Source organism: Psittacula echo (assembly GCF_963264785.1).
Source record: "Psittacula echo genome assembly, chromosome: 9".
NCBI lineage: Eukaryota > Metazoa > Chordata > Aves > Psittaciformes > Psittacidae > Psittacula > Psittacula echo.
Window position 1 is genome coordinate 16752085 of NC_137745.1, and position 24500 is coordinate 16776584.

General features: G+C 35.7%; 1 protein-coding gene across 1 annotated transcript in view; it reads left to right on the plus strand.

Annotated features, from left to right (window-relative positions):
* The window catches only part of CACNA1D (calcium voltage-gated channel subunit alpha1 D), a gene marked incomplete at both ends in the record, with an annotated part of 193841 nt that overhangs the window by 57023 nt on the left and 112318 nt on the right, over positions 1-24500 (plus strand). The window contains 4 exons of the mRNA XM_080625329.1: positions 8829-8968; positions 12976-13118; positions 14407-14559; positions 15530-15726. Coding sequence (XP_080481455.1) covers positions 8829-8968; positions 12976-13118; positions 14407-14559; positions 15530-15726 — 633 coding nt within the window. The remainder of the gene's footprint in view (positions 1-8828; positions 8969-12975; positions 13119-14406; positions 14560-15529; positions 15727-24500) is intronic.

The following is a 24500-nucleotide window of genomic DNA, read 5'->3' on the forward strand; positions in this document are numbered from 1 at the left end:
GGCTTAAATTAAGGCTATTGTAGTAGCACCTGAATAGGTTGACTATGTTTTTATGACAGTTTAAAAGGAATGTATGTATCATATCAATATCTATTTTTTAAATACAGTTAGCAAGATGTGTATTTGCTCACAGGAAAAAAAAAAAAAGGGGGGGAAATTTCACACCCAGAAGTATTTTTAGAGCAGTTTGTTTGTTTGTTTTTTCTTGTATGTTTCATATTGAAATGCTGAGATGAATTAGTTTGACGTAATTGGTGAGATTTGGGTCTGGAATTTTTCAGTTTCAAGGGAAAGCAATTATTTAAGGAAATAAATAATTTAAGGAAAAATTATTTATTTTGGCTTTTGGGGATTTTTATTTATTTTTACCCACCTTGTCCTTGTTTTTAGTTTCTCTTTGAATGCTCTGGGAAGTCTGTATCTAAGAAACACTTGAACACATGAAGTGGGCTCATTATTAGTCGTGTAATATTTGAAAGTCTTCTAAGTCCCAACATGTATAAAAAAAGACAATAAGTAGAGGATTTACTGCTATCAATGCTTCTCTCTGTTTTCTGCTTGTGGCTTTCTGCATGGTCAGAGGTGAATTTATAGGGATTAGGAAATTCTCTTGGTTCATAAACTCCCAGAGAATTTGAAGATGTTCACTGAAGTATCAGACACCAAGTAACATTCTCACCCCAATAAACTTGCTAGCAAGTAACAAAATATATTTAACATTAATGCTGTTTTATGACAAGATGCAGGTTTAATTCGTCACTTGACACTAACGCTAGTCAACCATGTAAAGTAAAATAATGTGACAATATGCATAAATATTCTCTTATCTTATTCTGCTGACCTTATTTTCCTGAATATCATCAATTAGAGAGTGGCAGAAAGATACCCAATGCAATTTGGATTCTGTTCCAGTTATATTCTTTATTGCTTACTTGGCCTACTTTCTCTTGTGCAATTCAGATTCTTTGGCATACTGTGCTCAATCTTTAATATGAGTTGTATGGATTTAGGATTGAAACTCACGTGTTGCTGCCTATTAGCATTTCTACAACTTGCCTTTCACACCTTGCAATTGCTGAGTGATTGGTTTGTTGTCCCTTGTTGATAATTTTTCAGTAGATGGTAAATGTGTGGGGGGTCTGTTACAGTTTTAGTCAATTATGAGCAGATTTCCAAAATCATTCCCTTTACCTGTTCCTTCAGAACAATATGAAGCAAAGATGGCCTGTGTCTCTGTAAGCATATGTAAGAGAGTGTGAATAGTGTGTTTAATAATGTACTTACAGATGGATATACCTGTTGTTTCCACCCAGCTTTCACTGAGCAAAGCTCTGCATTACTTGTGAGAGAGCAGAGAGAGTTTGCTTAAAGTGATTGCAGGAAATAATGAAAAAAAGTAATCAAAGTGATCTGCTTATTCATCTGTCTCTGGCTGCCAGAATCTGTCAGATGAAAGTATAAGCATTACTGCTACCTAAAACTCTTTGAAGGCTGAGATAAAGTTTCAGTGATATAAGTTATTCAAAAGCTAGTTCAGACTACATTGATTAAAAAAGGGACTTAAAGAAACTTAATTACACTTAATGTTAATTGCACTTCAGTATATAGCTTGCACATCCATTTTGGTCATTTGCTGTGCCTCAGTATTTGAGATGTCCTATTACACATACTTTTCATGCAAGCATAAATACCTGCTTGAGATCTAGAGGGTGGAACTGTTGTTAACTGGGGCTGTACCAGGTGATTGTGAATTCACAGTTCAAATGGGATGAAAAGAGTTTTGTGTACTGTTGGAAATAGGGAAAATCGTGAGTGAGATAGGTTGCTTGGCAGTGGTACTTGGAATGTGAAGTCTCTTCAGTTTTATATAAAAGTGGTTTAAGGATGTTTATGGTGTGTAGCACCTACTTAGTTCTACTCCTAACTCTGGAGTTTGCATTTGGTATTGACTTTAAATATCAACCTTGCTATCATAGATTTCCAGGTTCTAATGCTGCCAAATTCTGGATCAGCAGTAGTATGGTGGTGTCCTTCCTATAAAGAGCCTCAGAAGGCTGGAAATACTTCCTGCCCAGAGTTGTCTGGGTTTTATATGTGAGGCAATGTATTCATTCCAGTTTTGTTATTCCAGACTTTCACAACTAAAACTAAATTTCGTATGCTTTTTGGAGTAGTTACTTTTGTAAATTCCAGAACATGCTTGGATCTGACTGCTGGATAGTATCATAAGGGTTAGGAAATGTATTCTCAGAGTTTCACGAAACAGGCTTCTGAATGCATAAAGGCATATGAAAAGTTAATATATGAAAGCAGCTTAGCCATATCAGTACTTTTTCCACTAATCCCTTCAGTATTTCTGAATTTTGGAAAGAACTACTCAGATCTTTGTCCACACCAATGTAAAACATCTTTCTTTAGCACATGTATATTGATGGGGTGCCTTTTAAATAGAGTTGTGGGAATCAGGGTGTCCTTGAAGCAATTTAAGGTCAGGGTACATTGCTGGTCATACATAAAATGGTCCTGTGTACATGTGAAGTGTGGAAACAACATTTATTGGCCCCTGTCTGTATTAAAGAAGTACAATTATGGGAAGGTTAATTATATTTTCTAAAATTTCTGCAGAGCTCCTCTGTCAAAAAGCAACAGTGAGTTTATAAGAAAAGTAATGCTTATGTCTGACATAGTTGAGAGCAGTACTCGTGTTCCCTCATGTGGATCAGGACTGATCAGGAAGACACAACATAATTTAACTGAATTGATCAGAACACAAATCCTCAAAACATTGCCTTGCAAACTCCCCCCCCCCCCGCACCCCCCCCCCCGGTTTACTGTCATGTATCTAAACACATAGTTAATCCAAAAGTTATCACCAAATTCTTGAGTGATAAATAATTCTAATTCTTCTGATAAAGGGAGGATAATTTCCATGTCTAATCTAGGAAGTAAAATTTCATCAGCTTCAAAAACAGGAAAAAAATGTAAAGCCCTAGTACTGTTTTCTGACAGGTACGTGGATTTCCTTTTTGTTCATTTTCTATATTGGGAAACTGCTATAACATGTTCCATGTGTGGGAATAAATAAATTTATTTTCCTTTCTAACTATTACTGTGCAGCTCACAGATTTTCAGGGCAATGCAGGTATATGGAGTGAAAAACGAAATTACTATGTTTTGAAATTCAAGACTCAGTTACTTTTCTGGTTTTATAAATGCTGTGTTTTCCCAGTGGCAGAGTTTGAAAGAATTGCTGTATGTTAAAAAGATAAATGGCGTTGTATGTTGTCAAGGTATCAGTCACATATCTAATTTAATATCATGTGATTGTTAGCCCTAAATCAAGAATGTTGAAGTATTTGGGTTTGTGTATGTCTAAGGTTGTATGTATGCAGAAGATTTGGTTCCTTTGCTTAAATTTAGTCTCTTTATCTGCTAAGCAGTTTCTATCCTGATAATTTTTGCATCCAGAGTAATCTACATGTATTTGCCCAGTTAAGAAAAAAATCTGATGTCTGGTGCCCGGAGAGTAGAAATTAATAGAGAAGACTTAATTATATAGTGTAATAGATTAAGATTTTGCAAATTAATTACTTTTTATTTTTGAAACAGTTACCTTGTGAGACATTCTAAGTTAAATGCAGAGTTTTGGTGCATCGCATTACAACATGCAGCAGTAGCTTTGCATATTTCTTTCAGAGATTTTGAAAATATGAAGATAATAAATGGTGACTAATATACACCATCTGGCTAGGGTTGAGGGGAAAAAAGATTTCTTCCTGAGCAACAGGGTTTCTGCTAAGCTGATTCACTTAAAATAAGAGAGCAAATGTAAATTTTTTTCTGAGAAAATGAAGGTCTAATGACTTCACTGAAACTCAGTGCATAACGGTAGCTTCGTCTTGTACTCCATGATTAGTATCAAAGTGGAGCTCATTGGACTCTATCAGAAAGGCTGTGTGTCTTATCAGTCCTGTTGTTGCATTGTATATTCAGAAAAAATTTGCTGAGACTTGAAGATTTTAACCAACATTGACAAAAATGTGAGACAGCCTTGCAGGGACAGCTGCCTGAAAAGGGGAAGGATGTAGCTCTGTGCGGTATCAAATCAGTGAAGAAACTAGTGTTAATCTATACAGCCATAGAATTGGATCTGTAGTAACACAGATTTTTGTGCTTCATATCTTCTTTTGATTTACAGCTGTCAATTTTTTCTTTGCTACATTTGTGATGCAACATAGAAATAAATGCATTAATAGATATTAGAACGTATATACTATTTGCATTGTAATAATATAAATAATTGTAATTTAATCTGTGCAATTTCTTAGAACCAAAATTTTTGTCTGAGTTTCTTTTAATAAAGATTTTGGTTTTGAGGCAGGCAGTCTTAGGTATTCCCTTCTTTGTTCGTTTGGTTGTCTTTTTTCATAGTGTTCCTACTTCCATTTTTAATGAAATGAAGTATTCACTTAAAGATCTCAACTAATCTGAACAAAGCAAGATGTGCAGCTTTCTCCTCTGTAGAGAAAAGATAAAATGTTATCTTTGCATCATAAACTGTTAGAACTGCAGTCTTCAGTCTGTATTTTTCATTTGTCTCTTAGAGATTTAGGTATTTTTACACAGCAGCCTGACCTCTGCAACTCTTCCAGTAATACTGAAAATGTTATGATACATTAAACTATATTTACTCTTGAGTAATGGTTCTTTAAGATCAGGACATGTACGTGATGCATCATCTACAGATCTATTTCAGTTGCCAGAGGCAAAAAGTGATGCCTCTAAGTGACTGGCAAGAAGTTACCGAAGTGTGAGAGGGGACTGCCAGTTCTTCCTGAGGGTGAGCAGGTTGTTAACTTTGCAGTTTATGTTAGAACATCTGTTGGCTGCCTACTTATTAAAAGAGAGAGGGGGGGGAAAAAAGAAAAAAACCCACCACAAAAACAGCCTGTAAAGAAAGCACAGCCTGTGCTGTGAATATTGTTAACTACTGGGCCAAATCATTCATCTGGCCTCTGGGGAAGTCACAAGTCATGATTTGAGAGGAGAGGAAAAAAAATAAAAATTGAGTGGGAACTTGAAAGAAAAAGGAAGGAAGGAATAGAGGAAGAGAGGAAAAATGAAACACTGGGAAATAATGGGTGCCTCTGTTTGTAGATGTATAGAAATACGTGTTCCTTTTCTCAGGGTTTTCAAGAAATCGTGGCTCTTGGATTGCCCAGTGGTTATTGTTACAAAACATCTTTCCCTTGTGCCATTGGCTCCATTAATAACATCATTCTTCATTCTGTCTTGTATCCATTATGCATATATGTTTTTAGGGGCAAATTCTGGAACCAGGGGTATATATGCTTTACAACAAGGATGTAAATCATATATAAAGGGAACAAGGATGGAAGGAAACATTTCCATTCTTTGACAGAAAGGAAGAAAAACTTCCCCATTCAACATTCAGTAGAATGAGAACCTTTTGCATGTTGAATGTGCATTGGGTGTAAGTGCTTGCATGTGTCCTGAAGCTGTCTGTACTTTTTCTCGATGATCACATAGGAATTATCAGAATCATATCATAGTAATAGAAATTACCGAATTGTTAACCGGGAGAAACCTCTGGAGGTTACCTAGTCGTTCAGTGCCTAGGAGGAGTGTCACCAGTGCTAGGTTAGGTCAGCTACACCTTTGCCTAGCTGCATCTTCAAAACTTGCTTTGAACTTTCATGTTCTTGTTTGGCACTACTCTTCTGATACAGAAGTTAATCTTAACATCTGGTGAACCTACAGACCTGTAGCTTGTGGCTTTTCCCCCTTTTTTTACCATGTGCTACTACTTAGTGTTTGGCTTCAAGGTCTTTTTAACACACTCCCCTTCAAGTAATGGTGGTCTACTGCTAGACCTTCTCTTAGCCTTCTCTTTGCTGAACAGGAGATCTTTCCTTCACTGGAGTCTGCACTTTCTCAACACGCTATTTGAACTAAGAGAGCCAAAATTGTAGTAGTGCTGCAGCCTGATGGCACTGAGTAGAGGCAGATAATTTCCTGCTATCTGGTCACCATGGTGTTCCTAATACAGTCCAATATGGAATATGTCTGATTTCAAATGAGCACATATTTAACTTGATGCCCACTATGACTTTGAGGTCCTTTCTCAGCCCATATTGGTGTGGCATTATTTAACCTGATGGTGCAGAACTTGACATACTTCCTTGCTGAGATTCACATGGCTTCTGTTGGTGCAGCTGTCAAGGTTTATTATGGTCCATCTGCTAAGTGACACACACTGACCTTAAGCCCACCATTGGGTTTAAAAAATGAGCTTGTCTTATATCTCATATTGTTTTAATAGAATGTTTGCAGTACTATTTAGGAAATAAGAAACACTCCCACTTCCATAAAAGAGAATAAAATAAGCAGGAACAAGACCAATATTATTTTAAAAGATGGATGATAAGTGATAGGGTAGAGTTGCTGAATTTGAACAGTCACATTAAAATGAACTTCAAGGGCACATGAACATTAAGCAAGTTACATTGGGAATAGGACTGCCTAGCCCCTATAGTAGAAGAGCATTGGAACATTCTTTTATGGTGAGCAGTGAAGGACAAAGATGCTTTTTTAGGACGGAATCTGGTAGCTTGATGAGTGGAATTAAATTACATATTTGACTGTAGCAACAGGACACTGGACGCAATGACTCAGCAGGTGTCATCCACTCCTGTGTCCTGTGTTCCATTTATGTAAAGAAGGTGTTGAAACTTTGCATATGTAAAACTTCTTTTGTCTCACCTTTTCTTTTACTACTATGATCTTGAAGTATATTTCGCTCAGAGCAAATGCCAACCAAAATATTTTTGTCTTCTTTGTGTTGTCTTACATTATTTATGTTTCTATATCCAAGCTACAGACTTAGTTATATGCAGGGAGACAAAAATAGCTGTTATTGTGAAACGTGTACATCATAGGATTTCCTTGAATTTAGGCATTTTTGCAGTATCTTTCTCAGGAACGCTGATAATTCATGTTATTGTAATGTATGTGGTGCTGTCTAGCCAAATAAATCTGATGGCTTTTGGTGCACAAACCAAAACCAATAATTTTTCTGTTTCTTTTGTGAGGCCACTTTGCTTTTATTATCCAGTAATTTTTTTCAGTTTACTGGTGGTAAATTAAGAGGTAAGTGGAAGGGGCAATTTTGAAAAAAGAGTTAGGAAGTATGAGGAGAAGGAAGATGTCCATCAGTTTCACTGGGCTGGATGATATCAGGCAAGATATAACACAGTTGAAGAGAAGCTGCCTTGGGTGAAGCTCTGCAGTATTTATGTTGTGTACTCAAAGCAGAGGAGAAGGGCGGGAATATGGGACTGAGCTGAACAGAGGAGGTCCAGGAATCCTTGCTTTGCACTGAGAGAAAGTCTTACCTGTCATGGTGATCCAAGGGTGCTGCTTACTGGAGATGAAGGCCTGGAGAGGAGGCTGTAGTTTATTGATAAGCCTCTATATTTATTAAGTCACCAGTGTCAGAGTTATAAATGGATATAACACATCCTATACATAACCCTAAATGGCATTGTCATGAGGAAAAGAAATCTAGTTTGCCAAATTAAAGATGTTGCACATGTGAATATGAAGATCTTTATTTAAATTACGAATGATTGAGGTTTGCTTTTATTTGGTTGCATGTGGAAGCTGTGTAACAAATAACAGACACATAGTTTTGTGTGTAATGTCTGAGCTATATTTGAGTATATATCATAGTTAGAAGACTGTAATCCTTATTGAGCATATAGTCCATATGATCAACATTGTGAGCAATTGTGTTTATATTTTTGTGTTTATTTTTATTTTTTTGTGATTATGCGTTCGTGTACAAATTAAAAGAAAGTGTCTTATTCTTGACTCCAGTATTTGCGTAGCAACAGGCAACTAAACAAAGTATTACATGAAATGATGATTTCTGAAAGTAAAAAGAGCAAATGTGTTAACAGACCTGGTTTTATAGCAGTGATTTGCAATTTATCCAAATCAAATATGCCATGGCTATAGAAACAAGCCACAAAAAATATTATCCAATTAGCAAGAAGACAGTTAATGTATAGCTCTCTTTTAAATAAGAACATTGGGAAAATTAATAAACTAATAATGTTTTTAGAAAAGCATTGAAACAAATCTGAAGTTGGAGCTTCAATGATACAAGGTGGTGATGTACTAACTTTAAAGTTCTTCAAGCATATTAGGGTGATCTAAAGAAATTCTGGTGATGTGGAAGGAAGAACTAGTCAATGTAAACTTCCACATCAAGATGAAAAAGTTGCGAGACAGTGTGAAATGAAGACCCTGCTAAATAGCTTCCAACATTTTGAGTCTCTTTAGTATGGGATAACACTGTCTCAAACTCCCTTACTAGGTAGAACTCTGGGTCTTGATTAAATAAAGGCTGAAACAATGGAAGTATATCATAGCATGCATTCTAAGGATAGTCCAGGGTCCTGTTCTACAGCATTTTCTGGTTTTAATGAATGCAAAGAATCCTATTGACTTGGATGGGACTATTTGATTAAGCAAAGGTACAGTATACTTACATGTTTGCAGAAATGGAGCCTCTTTCACAGAATGTGAAAACAGGAAAATCAGATGTAATTGTGTAATTACAACCTTGTCAGTACAGCTGTCATTAAGTACTATGCAGTTAAAGCCTGTAAAATAAATTGACATGAAATATTGCATTTCTTTAGTTCTTATCAATACAACTTACCCGCTTTCTGCAATTCTAACTGGTAAAAGAGCCATCAAATTATGTTGTCATTCATTGTACTTTTTTTTGTCTTCTACAGGAAAAAGTAGAATATGCCTTCCTGATAATTTTTACAGTTGAAACATTTTTGAAGATTATAGCATACGGATTATTATTACACCCCAATGCGTATGTTAGAAATGGATGGAATTTATTGGATTTTGTAATAGTAGTAGTAGGGTAAGTAATTTATCCTTCCTTACAGAGAGATTTAAATCTTCTTTACAGTGAGGTAGATGTAGGCCTGTTTGGCTGTGAGTAATGGCCTGCGCTTGATTTCTATTCTTCTGGAGTAAAAGAATGAGCTGAGCGAAAAATTCAAGGCAAAGTCCTAAAAGTTTTCAATGCTATGTGCAACATCCTTGAAAGTTCTCACGAATTCTGAGTTGTGCCAGAAATTTTCCTTGGTTGTTGCTTTGCAAAATCTTTTCCATTTGATTTTTTTCCTGGTGTCTTTCCGTATGATAAAGGTTGTCTGTTTAGGTCCATACATACTTATTCCTTTTATTCATTTATCCCTATGCTGTGGTTATGAAGAGTTCATCTATTCTACAAAGATGTCTGGGAGAACTCATGAGGTTTGAAGTGGAGAAGAGTGGTGAGGGGAGACAGAGTTAATGGGGTGATTCCTTGGCTTTCCTGAAATCTGAGGAAAATCGGACTTTCCTTTGTGAAAGTGGGGTGATGCACATCAGGCTCCATATATGTATATAGAATCATAGAATCATACAGTCCAAAACCAAATGGGTGTTTGGATCACCAAACAAGGTTAGAGTTAATTCAAAGTAACACTTCTGCAGTGCCTACATTGCAAATGTTACGTCCTCAATATAACTTTGGCTTGCCTGGGGAAGGATGTATGCTAAATAGGAGGGACTGCTCAAGCTTCATACAGGATACGTAAGAGTGGAGATTAGACCATCCCACATCTACATTACACACCTGCTTATGATAATAATGTTTTGTGTCAGCTATATTGTGTCAATAGTTGTGCTAGCTTGTTAGGAGATCCTACCTTCAGCTATCTAGGGAATTAATCTTGAAGCATATATTCCCCAGTTCCTTAAATATTGTGGAATTTATATTATAGAATCATAGAATAGTTAGGGTTAGAAAGGACTAACCCCCCTACCATAGGCATGGATGCCTCACTGTAGACAATGTTGCCTAAGGCTTTGTTCAACCTGGCCTTGAGCACTGCTGGAGCATTCACACACTGATGGAGCATTCACCACTTCTTTGGACAGCCTGTCCCAGTTAAAAAAAAAAAAAAAAAAAAGACAATTTCCAATATCGTAAATTTTGTTAACAAAAACCCATTTTTTTCTTATGTAGAACATTGAGAACAATATCAACATATAACTTTGTATGCTGTGGCTGGCTTGCAAGGAAGACATTGTCATGCATTGTGCAAGTCTAGTTTCATTTTTAAGTTGAAACTATATCAAGGGTTGCCTGTAATTGGAAAGGCCCTTAACTCATGTCATTACATGAAGGGAATAGAAAAAGAGACAAAGTAAAGGAATTTATGGTAAAGCATTATTAAATTTGGGCCAGTATTATGAATGCCCAACTATTTGCTTCTGAGAGAGTAAATGTTATTGAGATTGTATTTGGGCCAGTTGCTTGGCATTCAGGCAGTTTTAGTCCAGGACTAAAATTTCTATATAAATAGATCCTTCATTAGGTCAGGTCGTTCTCAACAGATTGGCCTCTGTGCCTGAAGGGGAAGCTTGGTGGGCAGGTGTGGGAACTATCACACACAAGAGCTCTATTCTCTTGCCAGGCAGTCACTTGAATAGACCTCTTCCCTTTTGTCAAGTGACCATGGAGTTACAGTAGCCCTGGAGCAGTCTAATTAACATGACCTCTATCTTTGGCTCTGTCCTAAATACATGATAACTAAAAAATTTTCCATTAACTCATTAAACACTCATTATTAGAAGCTAAATTTAGTTAGGTCAAATGCTCCCACTGAATCTGTGCAAAATACGAAATAAAAAGCACTACATCTTATGAAATACTTAAAATATCACACTAAGATGTAAATCCTAGTCAAAACTGAAAGTTTTGGATTATAAACTATTGTGTAGGTTGTCACCAGTCTAACTGGAAGACAAGATGGACCTTTCATAACATGTCAGGCACTGACAAAAATGAGCAATATTTTTGTTCCTGCACTCTGTGAGCAATGTTCTTTTAAGAACAGCACAACCCACATAAGCAAGTAAGCAAGCATTAGTCCATTTCTTTAATTAATACTTAAAAGCCCAGTGAAAATTGATTTTTGTATATAACCCAAGGTGGATATGGAATCACTTCTGGATCTGATTCTGTTTGCCTAGTATCATTGTGAAATTTCATTAGGTATTTTAATAGCTTTGAAGACCTGCCATGTGCCCTGTATTGAATGTATTATATGAAATTTGCTTCATTTGCTTTTTCGGCAGAAACTGTAGCAGTCCAAACTGTAAAATTATGTAAAATTATCCAAAAAGTAAATTATGCCAAATGAAATCTCTACTAGCAAAAGGGAAGCATGTATGCAGACTTCTTTCCACAACATCAAATTTGGCATTTAAACTTTCATAAACTGTTCAGGAAAATAAATGTCAATTTTAACAAGGTCGATCAGTGGATTTCTACCTCAGTGTCTTTATAGGATAGACGTAAAATGACAGAGCTGTAGATGTAGCTGTCAGTGTGGGTTTCTCCCATCTTTGTCACTTCATAACAGAGTATGAATTACTTTCAGAGCAGTCTACTACTTGCCTGCATGCTATGCCACATAATTTCCATTGATTTTTGTGAAAGAATAAGGTCCTGGTAGAAAAAGCTTTCATAGCACCTTCCTATGCCTATAGCCCTTTAATTTTCTGAATGATGACAGGCTGAAAGCAGCTTCTCTTAATCTGGGGCTTGATTCAGAAGTCATTTAAATCTTATCTACCTTTAAGGCATCAGTAGTCACTGAAATCATTGAGGTTGCTCCTTTTCTTAGAATTATGTTTCTATTAAATTATAGGGCTAAACCAGGACCTGAAATAACCTGTCTTGGTTTCTGTGGTTATAGCAGTACGTAGTGTTTATGCCTGGTTTTCACTCTGGAGAAGAATGAAGCAGAATAGGGAATGGGCATTGACTGATACAGGTCGACTGCTAACTGAGGGAGGAGAAAGTATTCAATATTGTAGTTTGGGAAGCCCATTAAATACTACGTGATTCCTCAGAATGATCCAGTGTGACAGGGCTGTGAAACAGAGTTGTGAAAACTTGTCTTGACAAACCCCAAAACATGTAAATTCCAGGAGTCCTTTAAAAGTGTGGAGTTTTTTTTCATGACTACAAAATTCTATTGACTTGATAATTCTTTTCAGGAGAAGTTTGGTTTTGCAACTACTGAACTACAGACTCAGGGCAAAGGATAATATGGTCTGTATGGTCTAGCCACAGTCTAGGAAACCTCGTATCTGAAATGCAGGTCCAAGCCAGATGAATAAACCTAGGATTACTTAGCACTTCAACCACTTGCATCTCTTTAAATTGCTGCTGGAAGTGGGAAAGAAAGATAAAGATCTTGCCTTCCAAACTGTTCTAATGAATGACTAGTTCATTTCTGCAGTGAAGAAACACAGTATAATAAATAAGTCATCTGAGAATATTTTTATCCTCAAAGATACCATGTGTAAAAAACCAAATCCTTTTGGCGTTGTTAAATTTTGGACTCCAATTTTAATATATTCAGTTTTTGCTAACTGTATTTAGACTGTTGAGCTGCAGTGTGCCTTGGAGTTCATATATTCCACAAAAAATAAAACAGATGGTTTCTAATGATTATCTATTTCATGTTCTAAAGAGAAGACTAATTCTCAGCTAATTAAAACTAATTCTTACAGCTAAAATGTTTGAACGAAGAAGTAGCAAAGTAGCTTTATTTATTCAAAAATAGCAGATTGTGTATACAAGCAGAATGCTAATTTATTGGATACTATGTGATCATCGCTCTCTGGGGGGATGCACTCTTACACCTCATGACTCTTCCTGTCATGACTTAATGTGTAAATATGCCCCGCAGTTTGATAGCTGAACAGCTTTTCAGAATTTTCTGCAGTTCAAGTAATTTTGTAATACTTTTGATTGCATGGCAAATGGATGGTGATGACCTTACGCTTCGTCTCATTTTCTAGATTATTTAGTGTAATATTGGAACAATTAACCAAAGAAACAGAAGGTGGCAGCCACTCAGGTGGCAAACCTGGTGGCTTTGATGTCAAAGCCCTAAGAGCCTTTCGTGTATTGCGACCTCTCCGTCTTGTATCAGGAGTGCCCAGTAAGCTCTTTTCTATTTAATTTCATTGGAAATGAATACTGTAACAGACCTGATTACTTAACTTTCTTGTTCCAGACACTAACAGAAATGAGATAATATAAATTTGATTCTTTTGTTATCTGGTTATGTATAGAAAGTGAGTTTCAAGACAAATGATATTTCAATTTGAACAAAGGATTGTGAATTCATTCAGTGTATGATCTTCTTACACAGTTCAATAAGCAGACAGGGGAATACACTTCCTTTTTAGAAGCTTTATATAAAAGTAAATTGCATGTTAAAATGCAAATACACCAAATTTTTAATTTCAAAACCAGATCAGAAAGTGTAGGTGGTCCTTAATCAGTTTATATGTTGGTAAGTGTATGCCAAAGCACATTGCACATTTCGTATTTCCTGCCCCCACCAATGCACATGAATGCCTTCTGTTTACCTCAGTAGAGCTAACAGATAAATTAGAAAACTTAAAAAGTAGAACAATATTATTTAAAGAAAGCATTGAATTTTCTGTTAAGCTTTCCTGTTTTCTTTTAATACATTATTAATTACTGAAACTATTTGGCTGAATAGGAGGTTCATGAAGACATTCAAGAGAAGGAATCCTAATGCTGTGTTTATTATATCATAGTCTGCTACCTGGAAATTATTGTGATGGTATATATTTAACAAAAGAACTTCAGTGAAGAAAGAAGCAGTCTTATGAAATGTCAGGAAGGAAGTCTGTTAAGAGGCATATTTTGTTCTCACTGGTACTATGGCAGCTTCAGTAGTCTGGGATTAACTTCTTTTGGTAAAACCAAGGTTTGGCTAAGTAATAAAGGAGAAAAAAAATAATGGAGCCTTACCTTCTGAAAGTGATGTGAGGAATAATGATAAAAAAAATAGGTAGCACAGAACTTTTGAAGGCCATCTAAAATGACGGATAGCCACACATGGACTACATGCACTTTATTTCTAAAAAAAACCCCCAAAACCAAGAAATCCTCAAAAAACCCCTCAGAAAACAAAACCAAAACAAACCTATAAATTCTAGTGACACATTTCAGTCACTGATTTCTGTGATATAACTTTTTTAATAGAGGGATTAATTAGATTTTGACACAGAGCTTTTGATTCTTATGAAGTATCTTATGATCTTATAGGAACACTGTGTTTCTGGTCAGTAGTTTTAAAACTGACTCAGTCTGCATGTCTGTATCATTAATCTATAATAATATGTAATTACAGAAAATCTGGTAAAACAAGACATAGAAAACTGGTTCATATCTTGTATCCTCTTTTCTTTTAGGTTTACAAGTTGTCCTGAACTCCATTATAAAAGCCATGGTCCCCCTTCTTCATATTGCCCTTTTGGTATTGTTTGTAATCATAATCTATGCTATTATAGGATTGGAACTTTTTATTGGAAAAATGCACAAATCTTGTTTTCTTATTGATTCAGGTAAGTCATGAAATTGTTGACTAAAATAAGGGACTAATTCTGATTTTCAACTCTATGGAGTTTCAGTTTGAAATAGAATAGGGGCCAAAGCACTAAAACTGTTGTAACTCCAGTTTTCACTGTAGTTCATAATTATAGAAAGAGTGCATGAAATTTAAGAAACAAAAACAAAAATGCAAGCCACTTAGAGAAAACATACTTTGAATAGGTTTTCATTTCTGAAGTGTGTAACTGAAATGTCACTAGTGAAAGTAGTGGGTGACTATCTACAAGGGACAACTCAGTAGTTGTTTGTTTGCTTGTTTTTTCCCTAATCTCTGATTACTGAAAAGCTAGCTAGTCATATTCCAGGGCATTTATTTACTTTCCTGAGTCCACAATTGGGCAGTGTTTCTCCTTCAAGATTGTGGCAGTTTGATAAGAAGTGCAGTTCTGAAATGAGTAGAGAAAGAAAACAGTGTTCCTCCATCCAGGTGAAATGATGAAATGAAAGTGTTTGTTATGGAAGAATTTTGAAGGAGTGAAACATCATGAGGGAGAAATTTGATGGCTAAGGGTACATTTCTGTCAGGTAAATAATGAAGTAAACTGTGCATGGGAATTAATCCAGACCTGTTTTCCCTGGTGGTCCATATGTTAGTATGAAGTGAAAAACAGTAATGAAGAGGGGAATAAAAAAAGGACATGAGGAGATTCTAAAAAAATTCTGTTGTATTATTACGTTTTTTTCCAGAATCAAGAATTACTTGAGCTCTTTTATCCTTTCAATTTTGATTAACCTATTTTAAGGTGGCAAGGCCCAGATATGAGAGTAAAAAGTCTGAAGCTCCCATGGGTTGCCTTTCTCAGGATATCTCAGGTTGATATCTGGATTTACCTTCCAGCAGGGTTGATATTTGTTCATGAGAAGAGTTCACTCACAAAAATTTGAGAACTGAAAAATGTGTCTTTGTTTTTGTTCAATTTTCAGACATTCTAGTTGAAGAAGATCCAGCACCTTGTGCATTCTCAGGGAATGGACGTCAGTGTGTCATGAATGGCACTGAATGTAAGGGTGGATGGGTTGGACCAAATGGAGGCATAACCAACTTTGATAATTTTGCATTTGCTATGTTGACTGTGTTCCAGTGTATAACCATGGAAGGATGGACTGATGTGTTATACTGGGTGAGTTTAGTAATCACTGAGCTATGTTTACTTTTAAATAAGCTTCAATGTTCTAGAGTGGTTTGCAATACTATCAGCAGGAAATCTTGGTGAGTTTTGCAGATGAGCTCAGCTGCACACTTTTTCCAGTTGCAGTGTCTTACTGGACTCCTCAGGCTAAAAAGACGTTTCAGAAACAAATTTATTTGTTGCTTATTTGATTTTTTTTTTTCCCCTGTTCTATTTGGATAAATTTAATATTACGTTTATGTCCTTTGGACTAGGTTTTTTTTGGTTTTTATTCAAGCTTACAGTTTTAAGTATGTCTTTTCTGATTAAGCTTAAGAGCTCTCTTCGCAGTATTTCTGCAGAATGTTTCACAATATTAACATAAATTAGAACAAAGCAAGCTCTCAACTGTCATGGCTTGCCGTGGGGACTACAAACCATTTGTTAACCACTCAGAAACAACAAATCACAAGGGCTGTGAGCCTAATATTGTCCCTGTAGAAGCAGCAAAATATATTCAAAAACCTAACTGTGTAAGTCCCCACCTTTAAATGCCACTCTAGCATCAGGTGTGGAATTTCCACAGTCTTACAACATAAGCAGGCAGCTGGACACAAACTGGGAAACTGAAGATATATTTAGTGCTGATTTTACAAATGAGAATGGAAGAGAAAGAACAGACAGATCTTAAAAGGTCACCTAAATATGCAGATTGTCATTTCCCTGCCTAACCCCATTCCAAGCTAAGAACATCAGATTTTTTTGTGAATCGTTAAGCACTTTAATATCTGATGTGAGTGTTTTGTCCAAGGTCATTCAAGAAGTCTGTGACAGAACCAGCCTACGATAGATGCTGAAAATGAATGAGAATGTTCTGTACTACTTGGTACTTAGCAGTAAGTCTTTGCAGCAACTAGGACCTGATAACAAATATGATTTGCAATAGGTAAAGTGTTGGAAAACATGAAAGAAGTGATTACTAGTAAGGATCGCTATTAGCAAGCTGTTAGAATTGGATGAGCTATCTCAAGATGTATCTTAGTGCAACTGTATTCTAGGTCATCGTGCTTGTAGTGAGTGTGGGTAATGCCCTTCCCAAATCTTTGTTCGCGAAGCCAAGCCATCAATCAATTCTAGGTTATGTTGCTCACAGCAGCTCACATTTTGAATTTCTTTAAGTTTTTCTGGCCAAGTAGGACTTTTTAGTAATAGCACATCTGTTGGGGAGTGTTGGATGTGATTAAGGATGCATAGTATTACCCAGGGAATGGCCACTTAATTTTATGTGGTCATTTGTTTCAAAACAAGGTGAAATATGCTGTTGCTAAAAACTATAGCACCAGAGTGTAGTCTCAGATAAAATCTGTGATATTAAAATATAGAATATGGAGATGTTTTTACAAAAATGTCGCTGTGAAAGATAATGAAGATAGTAAACTTTCAGAATTGAAAGACAAAAAATTTGGCAAAATATGAATCTCTGCTTCCACTGTCTGTTATCAGAGATACAGAACTTGCTATAAACATGCAGAACTTGAATACTGAAGAGTCTAACTATAATGCATAGCTACATACAGGCTAATGTATTCTTTCTCGTAGTGTAAGTTTATCAATTCTTCAGTTTTTGCTCTTCAACTCTTCCTAATTTTCTCAAAGAGACTGGAAGAATGTAGAAGTAGTATGTGCTTTATATGTCTTGTGCTCATGATGATGACAGTTATTTTTATCTTTCCTGAAAGAAAGGGAAGGTTTGCCATGATTCTCTAGGAAAAAATACACATTTAACATCTTTCAAGACAAAAGGATGCCCATATCTCTGTACCTGATAATTCCTCCATCGCCAATTCAAAAAAAAAAAGAAAATTAAAAACCTTAGGGAGTTACTATATTTAGAATGATTCTTACAAAAGATACAGAAACAACTGAAGCTGACTGGCTCAGTATTATTTTATTTTTTATTATATTTTCCCCCAAAGAATTAAGCGAATTGATCTGATGCATCTGAAGACTTTGTAGAGTCTCCACTGACAGCACAAACCCCAAAACAATTAAAATAGGATGCTGAGTATTGTCATGATCAGACAAAATGAAGGCATAACAAAATGAAAAAATAAAAAAATTCAAAACTGCTCAAAAGTTATTTCTCTGTAATGAATTATTGAAGTAGAAGATATTTACAGGCATATAGATGTCAGTTTTCATTTTATAACAAATGATACTTGGATGATTAGGCAGAGAAGCAAATATTAATTGACCTAGTGAACCGGCTCTGGAATCTCTCTTAAATGATATTTATATAATTAAATTATAGAGCTGGATTATTTCTAGCTGTAGACCAACAAATTACCCATTGCCCAGCTGAAATTACTTGCTGAGGATGAGAATTTGTTTTAATTTTGCCCCTGGGTTAAGCTGAGTTAGATTAGCTATTGCTGGCTAAAAATTGCAAAATACTTTGTTTTAATTGCAGATTGTGAAAACATTGAGGGTCTACCAGATTGAAATAAAGATGTCCAAAGAATCTAAGCAAACCATTTTAGCTAGAGGTGCATGGGTTTCATGGCTTGCTTTTTATTTAGAAATCTGTTGATATATAGAGTGAATGGATTTTATACAAAACATAAATAAAAACAAACCCACAATGTATTAGATACTGCACAAAATTCAGATTTACATTTGGTTAGCTATATAGGTTTATCTTGCTAGCAAGTGGATCTGAGTGGGCAAAATGTGTGCAATATTTTGCGTTATGTTACATGGCATTCTGTTAGCAAGAACAATGGCTGAAAATGACATCTTCCACTAACACTCACTAGCACAGCGCATTATCACCTAGTTAATAACAGTAAACTTAGCTTAAAAATTCTCCGAGAATCAATAATGATTTTTCTTTTAGCCATATCTATTGTAGATTGAGGGCTTGAAAATGCTACTGCTAGGCACCTTCAGACCCTGGGAACTCATGTGGAACTACTGCTGCTCACCAGTTTGCATCTGAATCCCATATGCCCTATCATTTTTTCGTGTGTCTTCATCTGGCTCTTTTTCTCTCTCTATCTTACATGTAACTCACTGGATAACATTTATTACATGTTTCTTCCACAAACACCACAACTCCTTAGTGCCAAATGCTAGACTTAACTGTAGATGTTAAGGGGTAGTGTCCTTATTTTTACCAACAAGCGCAGAATAAGTGTTCCCAATTAGTGTAATACATTCGTGGCTGCACATCTCCATTTAGATCAGGACTGTGTTCCCAGTCACAGCTCTTTCTATTTGCTCTCTAGCCCTAACTGAAGGCTTATGCTATTAGTTTTGGATCCCAGTGCATTCCTTGTTATTGGCAAAGTGGCAGCTTCTGTGTGCCCATGTTTTTAATGCTCTAGCTCATGTTCTAAAGCTGAGAGCATAGTATTCTTTGCCTCACTTTCAATTTATGCTAGCAAGCACTTAAGGATTACAAAATCTGAGTATGCATTTGCATATCTGGCTTTAGATTTTTTCCCATGTCTTTCAAACATCTAGATTTGCAGTCTATTAATGGCAAACACGTATCTTGTAAATTGCTTTTTATTTTTAGCTTTTTCACTTGATATGTAGGAACACACATAATGAGCAGTGGTACTTGCCAGTAAAACCCCCAATTTTCCCATGAGTACCAAAATTATCACATTTAATTCCTCTTGTTTTCACCATAGTGAATTTATCTTGAGTTACGACACTTGAATAATCTATGCTGACACTACTGTAACTTGAATGAGAGATAGGCAAGGCTTCTGTAAAAGAAGCTATGTGATGGATCGCCAACACAGTTGATTCAGTGATGGAGCAACTGTATAAGTGGCTACTGAATTTTACTAGGTCAGTTTTATGGACAGACACTGTGTTACTAGCAGAAATATCAACAACTCCCCAGTTCTCTGATGCCTGGCTAACACTATTCAGATTGATCTGGAGATTTTTGAGATTGAAGCACCCAAGCCAAAATTGCTGTACACTGTTGTCTTACGTGTTTTTGCCTAGTAATACACCTACTGATACCTTAACATGATATTCTCTCAAGGACTGATGTTTCAAATACACAGTTCATTACTTGAAATGCCTAGGCAATCTAAAATGTGTCTAAGGAAAGGCGGGTGAGTCTTTTTTAATATACTTTTTATTAATACATGAGCTTCTTAAAACTATCCGTTACTACTGTTTGATAGTAATGTACGTTTTTGTCAAAGAAATCATTCATTATTCCTCTGCTTTTATAACAAAAAGTGTACAGTTGGAAATAATGTGCCCCAATATACCCTTTGAAGCATCTTAAAACATGTGAAGAAAATCAATCATTTAAGTAGCACAGTCTGGTCAGGATGAGCTGCCTATTTGCATGTGTCTAGTATCTACACAGCCATTGCATTAATTTTACTGGAAGTAACACATCAAGATAGAAAAACTCTATTCTCCTTTAAATGGGCTTCCATAATCGAGTGCAAGAGCTGTGGCTTCCTTACTAGCTTTCCAATTGTACAAGGCACTTTCCTTACTGTGCAAAAGCTAAAAGGTAGAAAATGTTTGTTTTCTAACTGGATGAGAACTGAAAAAATATTGTAATTCCCACATACACCTGTGTGTAGAGAAGAAAAGTAATTACAGTAATAAAAGAAAGAAATCTATTGATTATTTAGAATGTTGATCAGGTGATTCAGAACTTCGACAATCTTCTAATTGTGTCACTTTTTAGAATGCTTCTAGTTCAAGAATCTTAAAGGAGAGCCTACTCAGAAGCAATATAAGGGAATATAATGTACTTGAAACCAGCTGATATGCAGCTAAAGATTTTTTCCTAAATGCAAGCACATATTTTGCAAATGTATCTCACAAGAAAATCCCTCGGTTCAGGCACAAAATGCATTGCTAGTCCATAAACAAAGAGTTGCAAAGTATGCTTGAAGTATTGTCCAAACTGTCACTAGAGTGCTGAGCAGGAATCTCTTAAAAATATCTTGTAAAAAATGACTGACAGTCAAATAAGCATTAATACTCTAGAACTTTGAAATGTATGAGCTAATAAGCCAATGGGAAACAACTGCATTAGGGGATTGAAGTCATTTTTGTTCTATTTCAGCTGCAGAAATAGAAGGTATGTTTCTGCATCCAAACCATACTTTATAGCAATGAATTTCAGCTTACAGGTCTGAGAGAAGTCAAAGAATGCTTGACTGCTTTTTTCCCTTTGTAAATCACTTGCAGATATTCAGCAAAGGATGTTGAAATTGTGAGGAAGTATGCTAGAGAGATCTTAGAAAATATTTGGTTTTGCCTTTGTCTGTTATGTGCTAAGGATAGCTTAATGCTGTTCTCTTAGCATCTCTCAACTCCACTTACAGGTCATTTAAGGGAGGCTCTTCAGTGAAACAAGCCAGCTTATCCCCAAAGGCATTGATGTGCTGGATGCACAGTGCTCTCAGCCTTTAACTACGTAGCCAGAAATTTAACACATGATATCCAGCTGGAGAAAGAGGGATAGACATTTTGGATGACAGTATTAATATACTGCATAAATCACACTTAAAAGCCAGGACTGCAGGCAGGATTTTTGAGTTTTTGTGTTAATTAGTAGAATCCAATTTTATTTTAAAATCTAGCTTAGCTCCCTGCCTTAGAGGTAATGATTCAGACTAATTACTTTTATATATTCTCTAGACACAAAAAGCTCCGAATCAGTTTTAGATTGCAAAGAGATAAAACTTATATGGCCAGTACATTAGAAACCTCAGAGAGAAAAGGGAATGATCAAATTCAGGCATGCAAACAGAGCTACCAAGCCAAAGAATATATGTATTACAAGTTTGAATTAACATTGAAAGGCATGATCATATAATATAGTTATTTTCAAATTAACATCTCAACACAAAGACTCCCACCTGAGGAGGATTTTAAACTACCTCACAGGACAGTATCTTTCCCATGAAGTGAACTTGATTTACTCTGACAAGTTATTTAGTATCTCGGTCATAACTGACTGCTGACCTCTGTACTGCAGTCCAAACATGGAACTAATTTCCTGGCATAGATCATTGCAATTACTCAAGAGAACATACTATTTCTCCTCAGAAATGTTAAATAAAACGGGTAGAAACTGGATGAGAAGTAGGCTAAACTTTAGGTAGTGCTAATAACTCCTCTAGTTGAATAGTGATTTTTCTTCCAAGAACTTTGCCACAGGAAGCAAACTTCCTTTTAAAAGCATCTGAGTTCCCAGACTGTTTCAGGATAACTGTTTAGTAGACAAATTCAGATTCATCTTGAGTATTGGGGTTTTGTTCATTGTTACTACAAAAACTAAAGTAACAATTTTATGTCATCAGTCGGAATGGTACATGTTCTTATGCTTGCATTTCTTTGCATCCAGCATATGGGAAATATTAAATGCATTCAATTATTGTATAATGTTTATGGTGTGTATATATATATAGATGACTTAGCAGATACTGAAAGAAAAAGGGTATTTAGTACGTATTACCAAAGTGGATACTATTACTCTGCTCATTTTAATGCATTGTAGGTATATATTTGAAGATAAACACAGTTCATCACATTAGTGAATTCCTTTCAGTAGGTTTTTTGGCTCTTAGATTTAACAAACCAGATCAGGACATAGGCCTAAATAAGTTTATTATGTGAAATTAGTTTGGGCAATAGTATAAATAGGTAGAAGCACTAAAAATTTTTTAATCCTAAATGAACGTTCTGCAACCAATGAAGGAATCAAACACTTCTATTTTGTTATACCTGGAATATAGTTTTTGTTAAACCTGGTAGAGTCCTCCCACTATCCAGTAGAAAACCTTTCCTGGGTACTGTTGTGTAGAGGCAGTACTCTTCATTTTGTTATGGTAGTGTTCGTCTGCTGTGGGATAGGTAGCCACTCTGAAAAAGAGAAAATAATTTTTTGGCAGTCATATTTGACATCTAGGGTTTCCTTGGAACAATTATTTGACCCCTTCCCCCCCCAGTTAATGACGGTAAGCTGATTAATTAAATGCCACCAACAGCAATTAGCTGAAATAACATTAGATGCAAAAGTAAATATCTGAATAAAAAAGAAAAATGACCTGCATTTAAGCTTCTAATCGATATTGGGGAAAAAAAAAATTGAAAGCCATCAGCTTTTGAAGAGTAAATGCTTTATTTGAGTATCTAAATTATATACTTCATTAGATAACAATGGATAAAAATAACAGAAGGAAGAAATTGTGGTTTATTCCGATAGATCAAAGTAAATTAATAAAACTGAAACAGTGTCCTCTTTAATTTGATTTAATTTGGTTTAATTTGAGAGGGTCACTTATGTTTCCTGTATGCAACTTTATAGCACAGTTTACATACAGAAGGCGGAGGCCAAATTTAGAGGTGATTAAGTAGTTATGAGGCTTTCTAGGTACTGTAGCAATTTTTCACTTCTCAAAGGGATATATTTCTGTTTAAGCCTACCTTAATGCCATGGAATGCTGATTTTCCAGTTGTTGCTGTACAACAAAGATGAGCTTGGCCAACCAGGAGACTGTCAGGAAAACCTGCACTTTAATTCCACAACCCAGATAACATGGAATATAAAATTACATACTTCTTCAAACCAATCTGGAGGTTCCTATGCTTCCAGCACAGCCTGTTTTAAGTCAGCTTTGACTTAACTACACTTCAGCCAGGAATACCCCAGGAGACAACCTTTGGAGCTAGGCGGCTTTGAAAAGCTGTATGGTATGCTCTGAAATTAGTAGAATAAATAGCCTATAATCTGAGGTTTTGTGAACCTATGTTGTATGCTTTGAAGAATGCAGGATTAGTAACATTTCACAAAATACTGATTTCTGACGGATTTTTACTCCAGTCAAGAGACTGAGCATGTTAGTCTTAATTTTAACGATTATTAGGTAGATTATAGGTGACAATAAATAAACCCGCCAGTTATGTGTCGATTAGAATGTTATAAAAGGAGGAAAGTAAAATTGAAACCTAAGGAAACTAAGAAACTTAAGAAATTAAGCAAGTTTGAAACATTGTGGAAAATAACTCAAAATAGATTCTACAGAGTATCTGTAGTAGTACAAATGCATTGCTTTATCAATTTCCCCACTCAGAGCTTAGATTAAAACAAAGATCTTGCAACAGTGTTTGGTAAAATAGTACCAAGCGTACAAAAAAGTAAGACCTTGATGCATCTGGGAATTTATTCAATTACCAGAGATAGGGATGAGACATTATAATGATTGCTAATTGGTGTTTTAGATGGGAGTGTGCCATCTGCTGCTGTGTAATACTAATGGTTATGTCTGCTATAAACTTGGCTTTCTCTGTTTCACTTTGGAGTCTTGGTTTCTGATCATCTATACTACATTGCAATGATATCTGACTCCAACTACAGTGCAGCTAGTGAGATAATTCACTCCAAATGTCAAATGAAGCACTTTCTCACCAAGTTTGTCCTATTGGCTCAAGATAATTCTTCGAGGCTTTGCAGGCACATACTCACAAGCATATACATGTCAATATAAAGAACCAAATACACAATGAAAACTATTTATTCTCCATCAATTTAACTTGTCTTAGAGTAACTTGTCTCCAGATCTGATAGCATCAACAAGTGGCCCCCTATTACAAGGACTTTTGAAATGTTAGTTGCTCTTTCACTGATTGAAAGGGTTAGGAAGAGCTTCTGAATTCAATTCCAAGTTATTTTTAAAGCTGCTCAAACATACAAATCTAATTTAACATCTGAATGAAAGGAGTGAAAA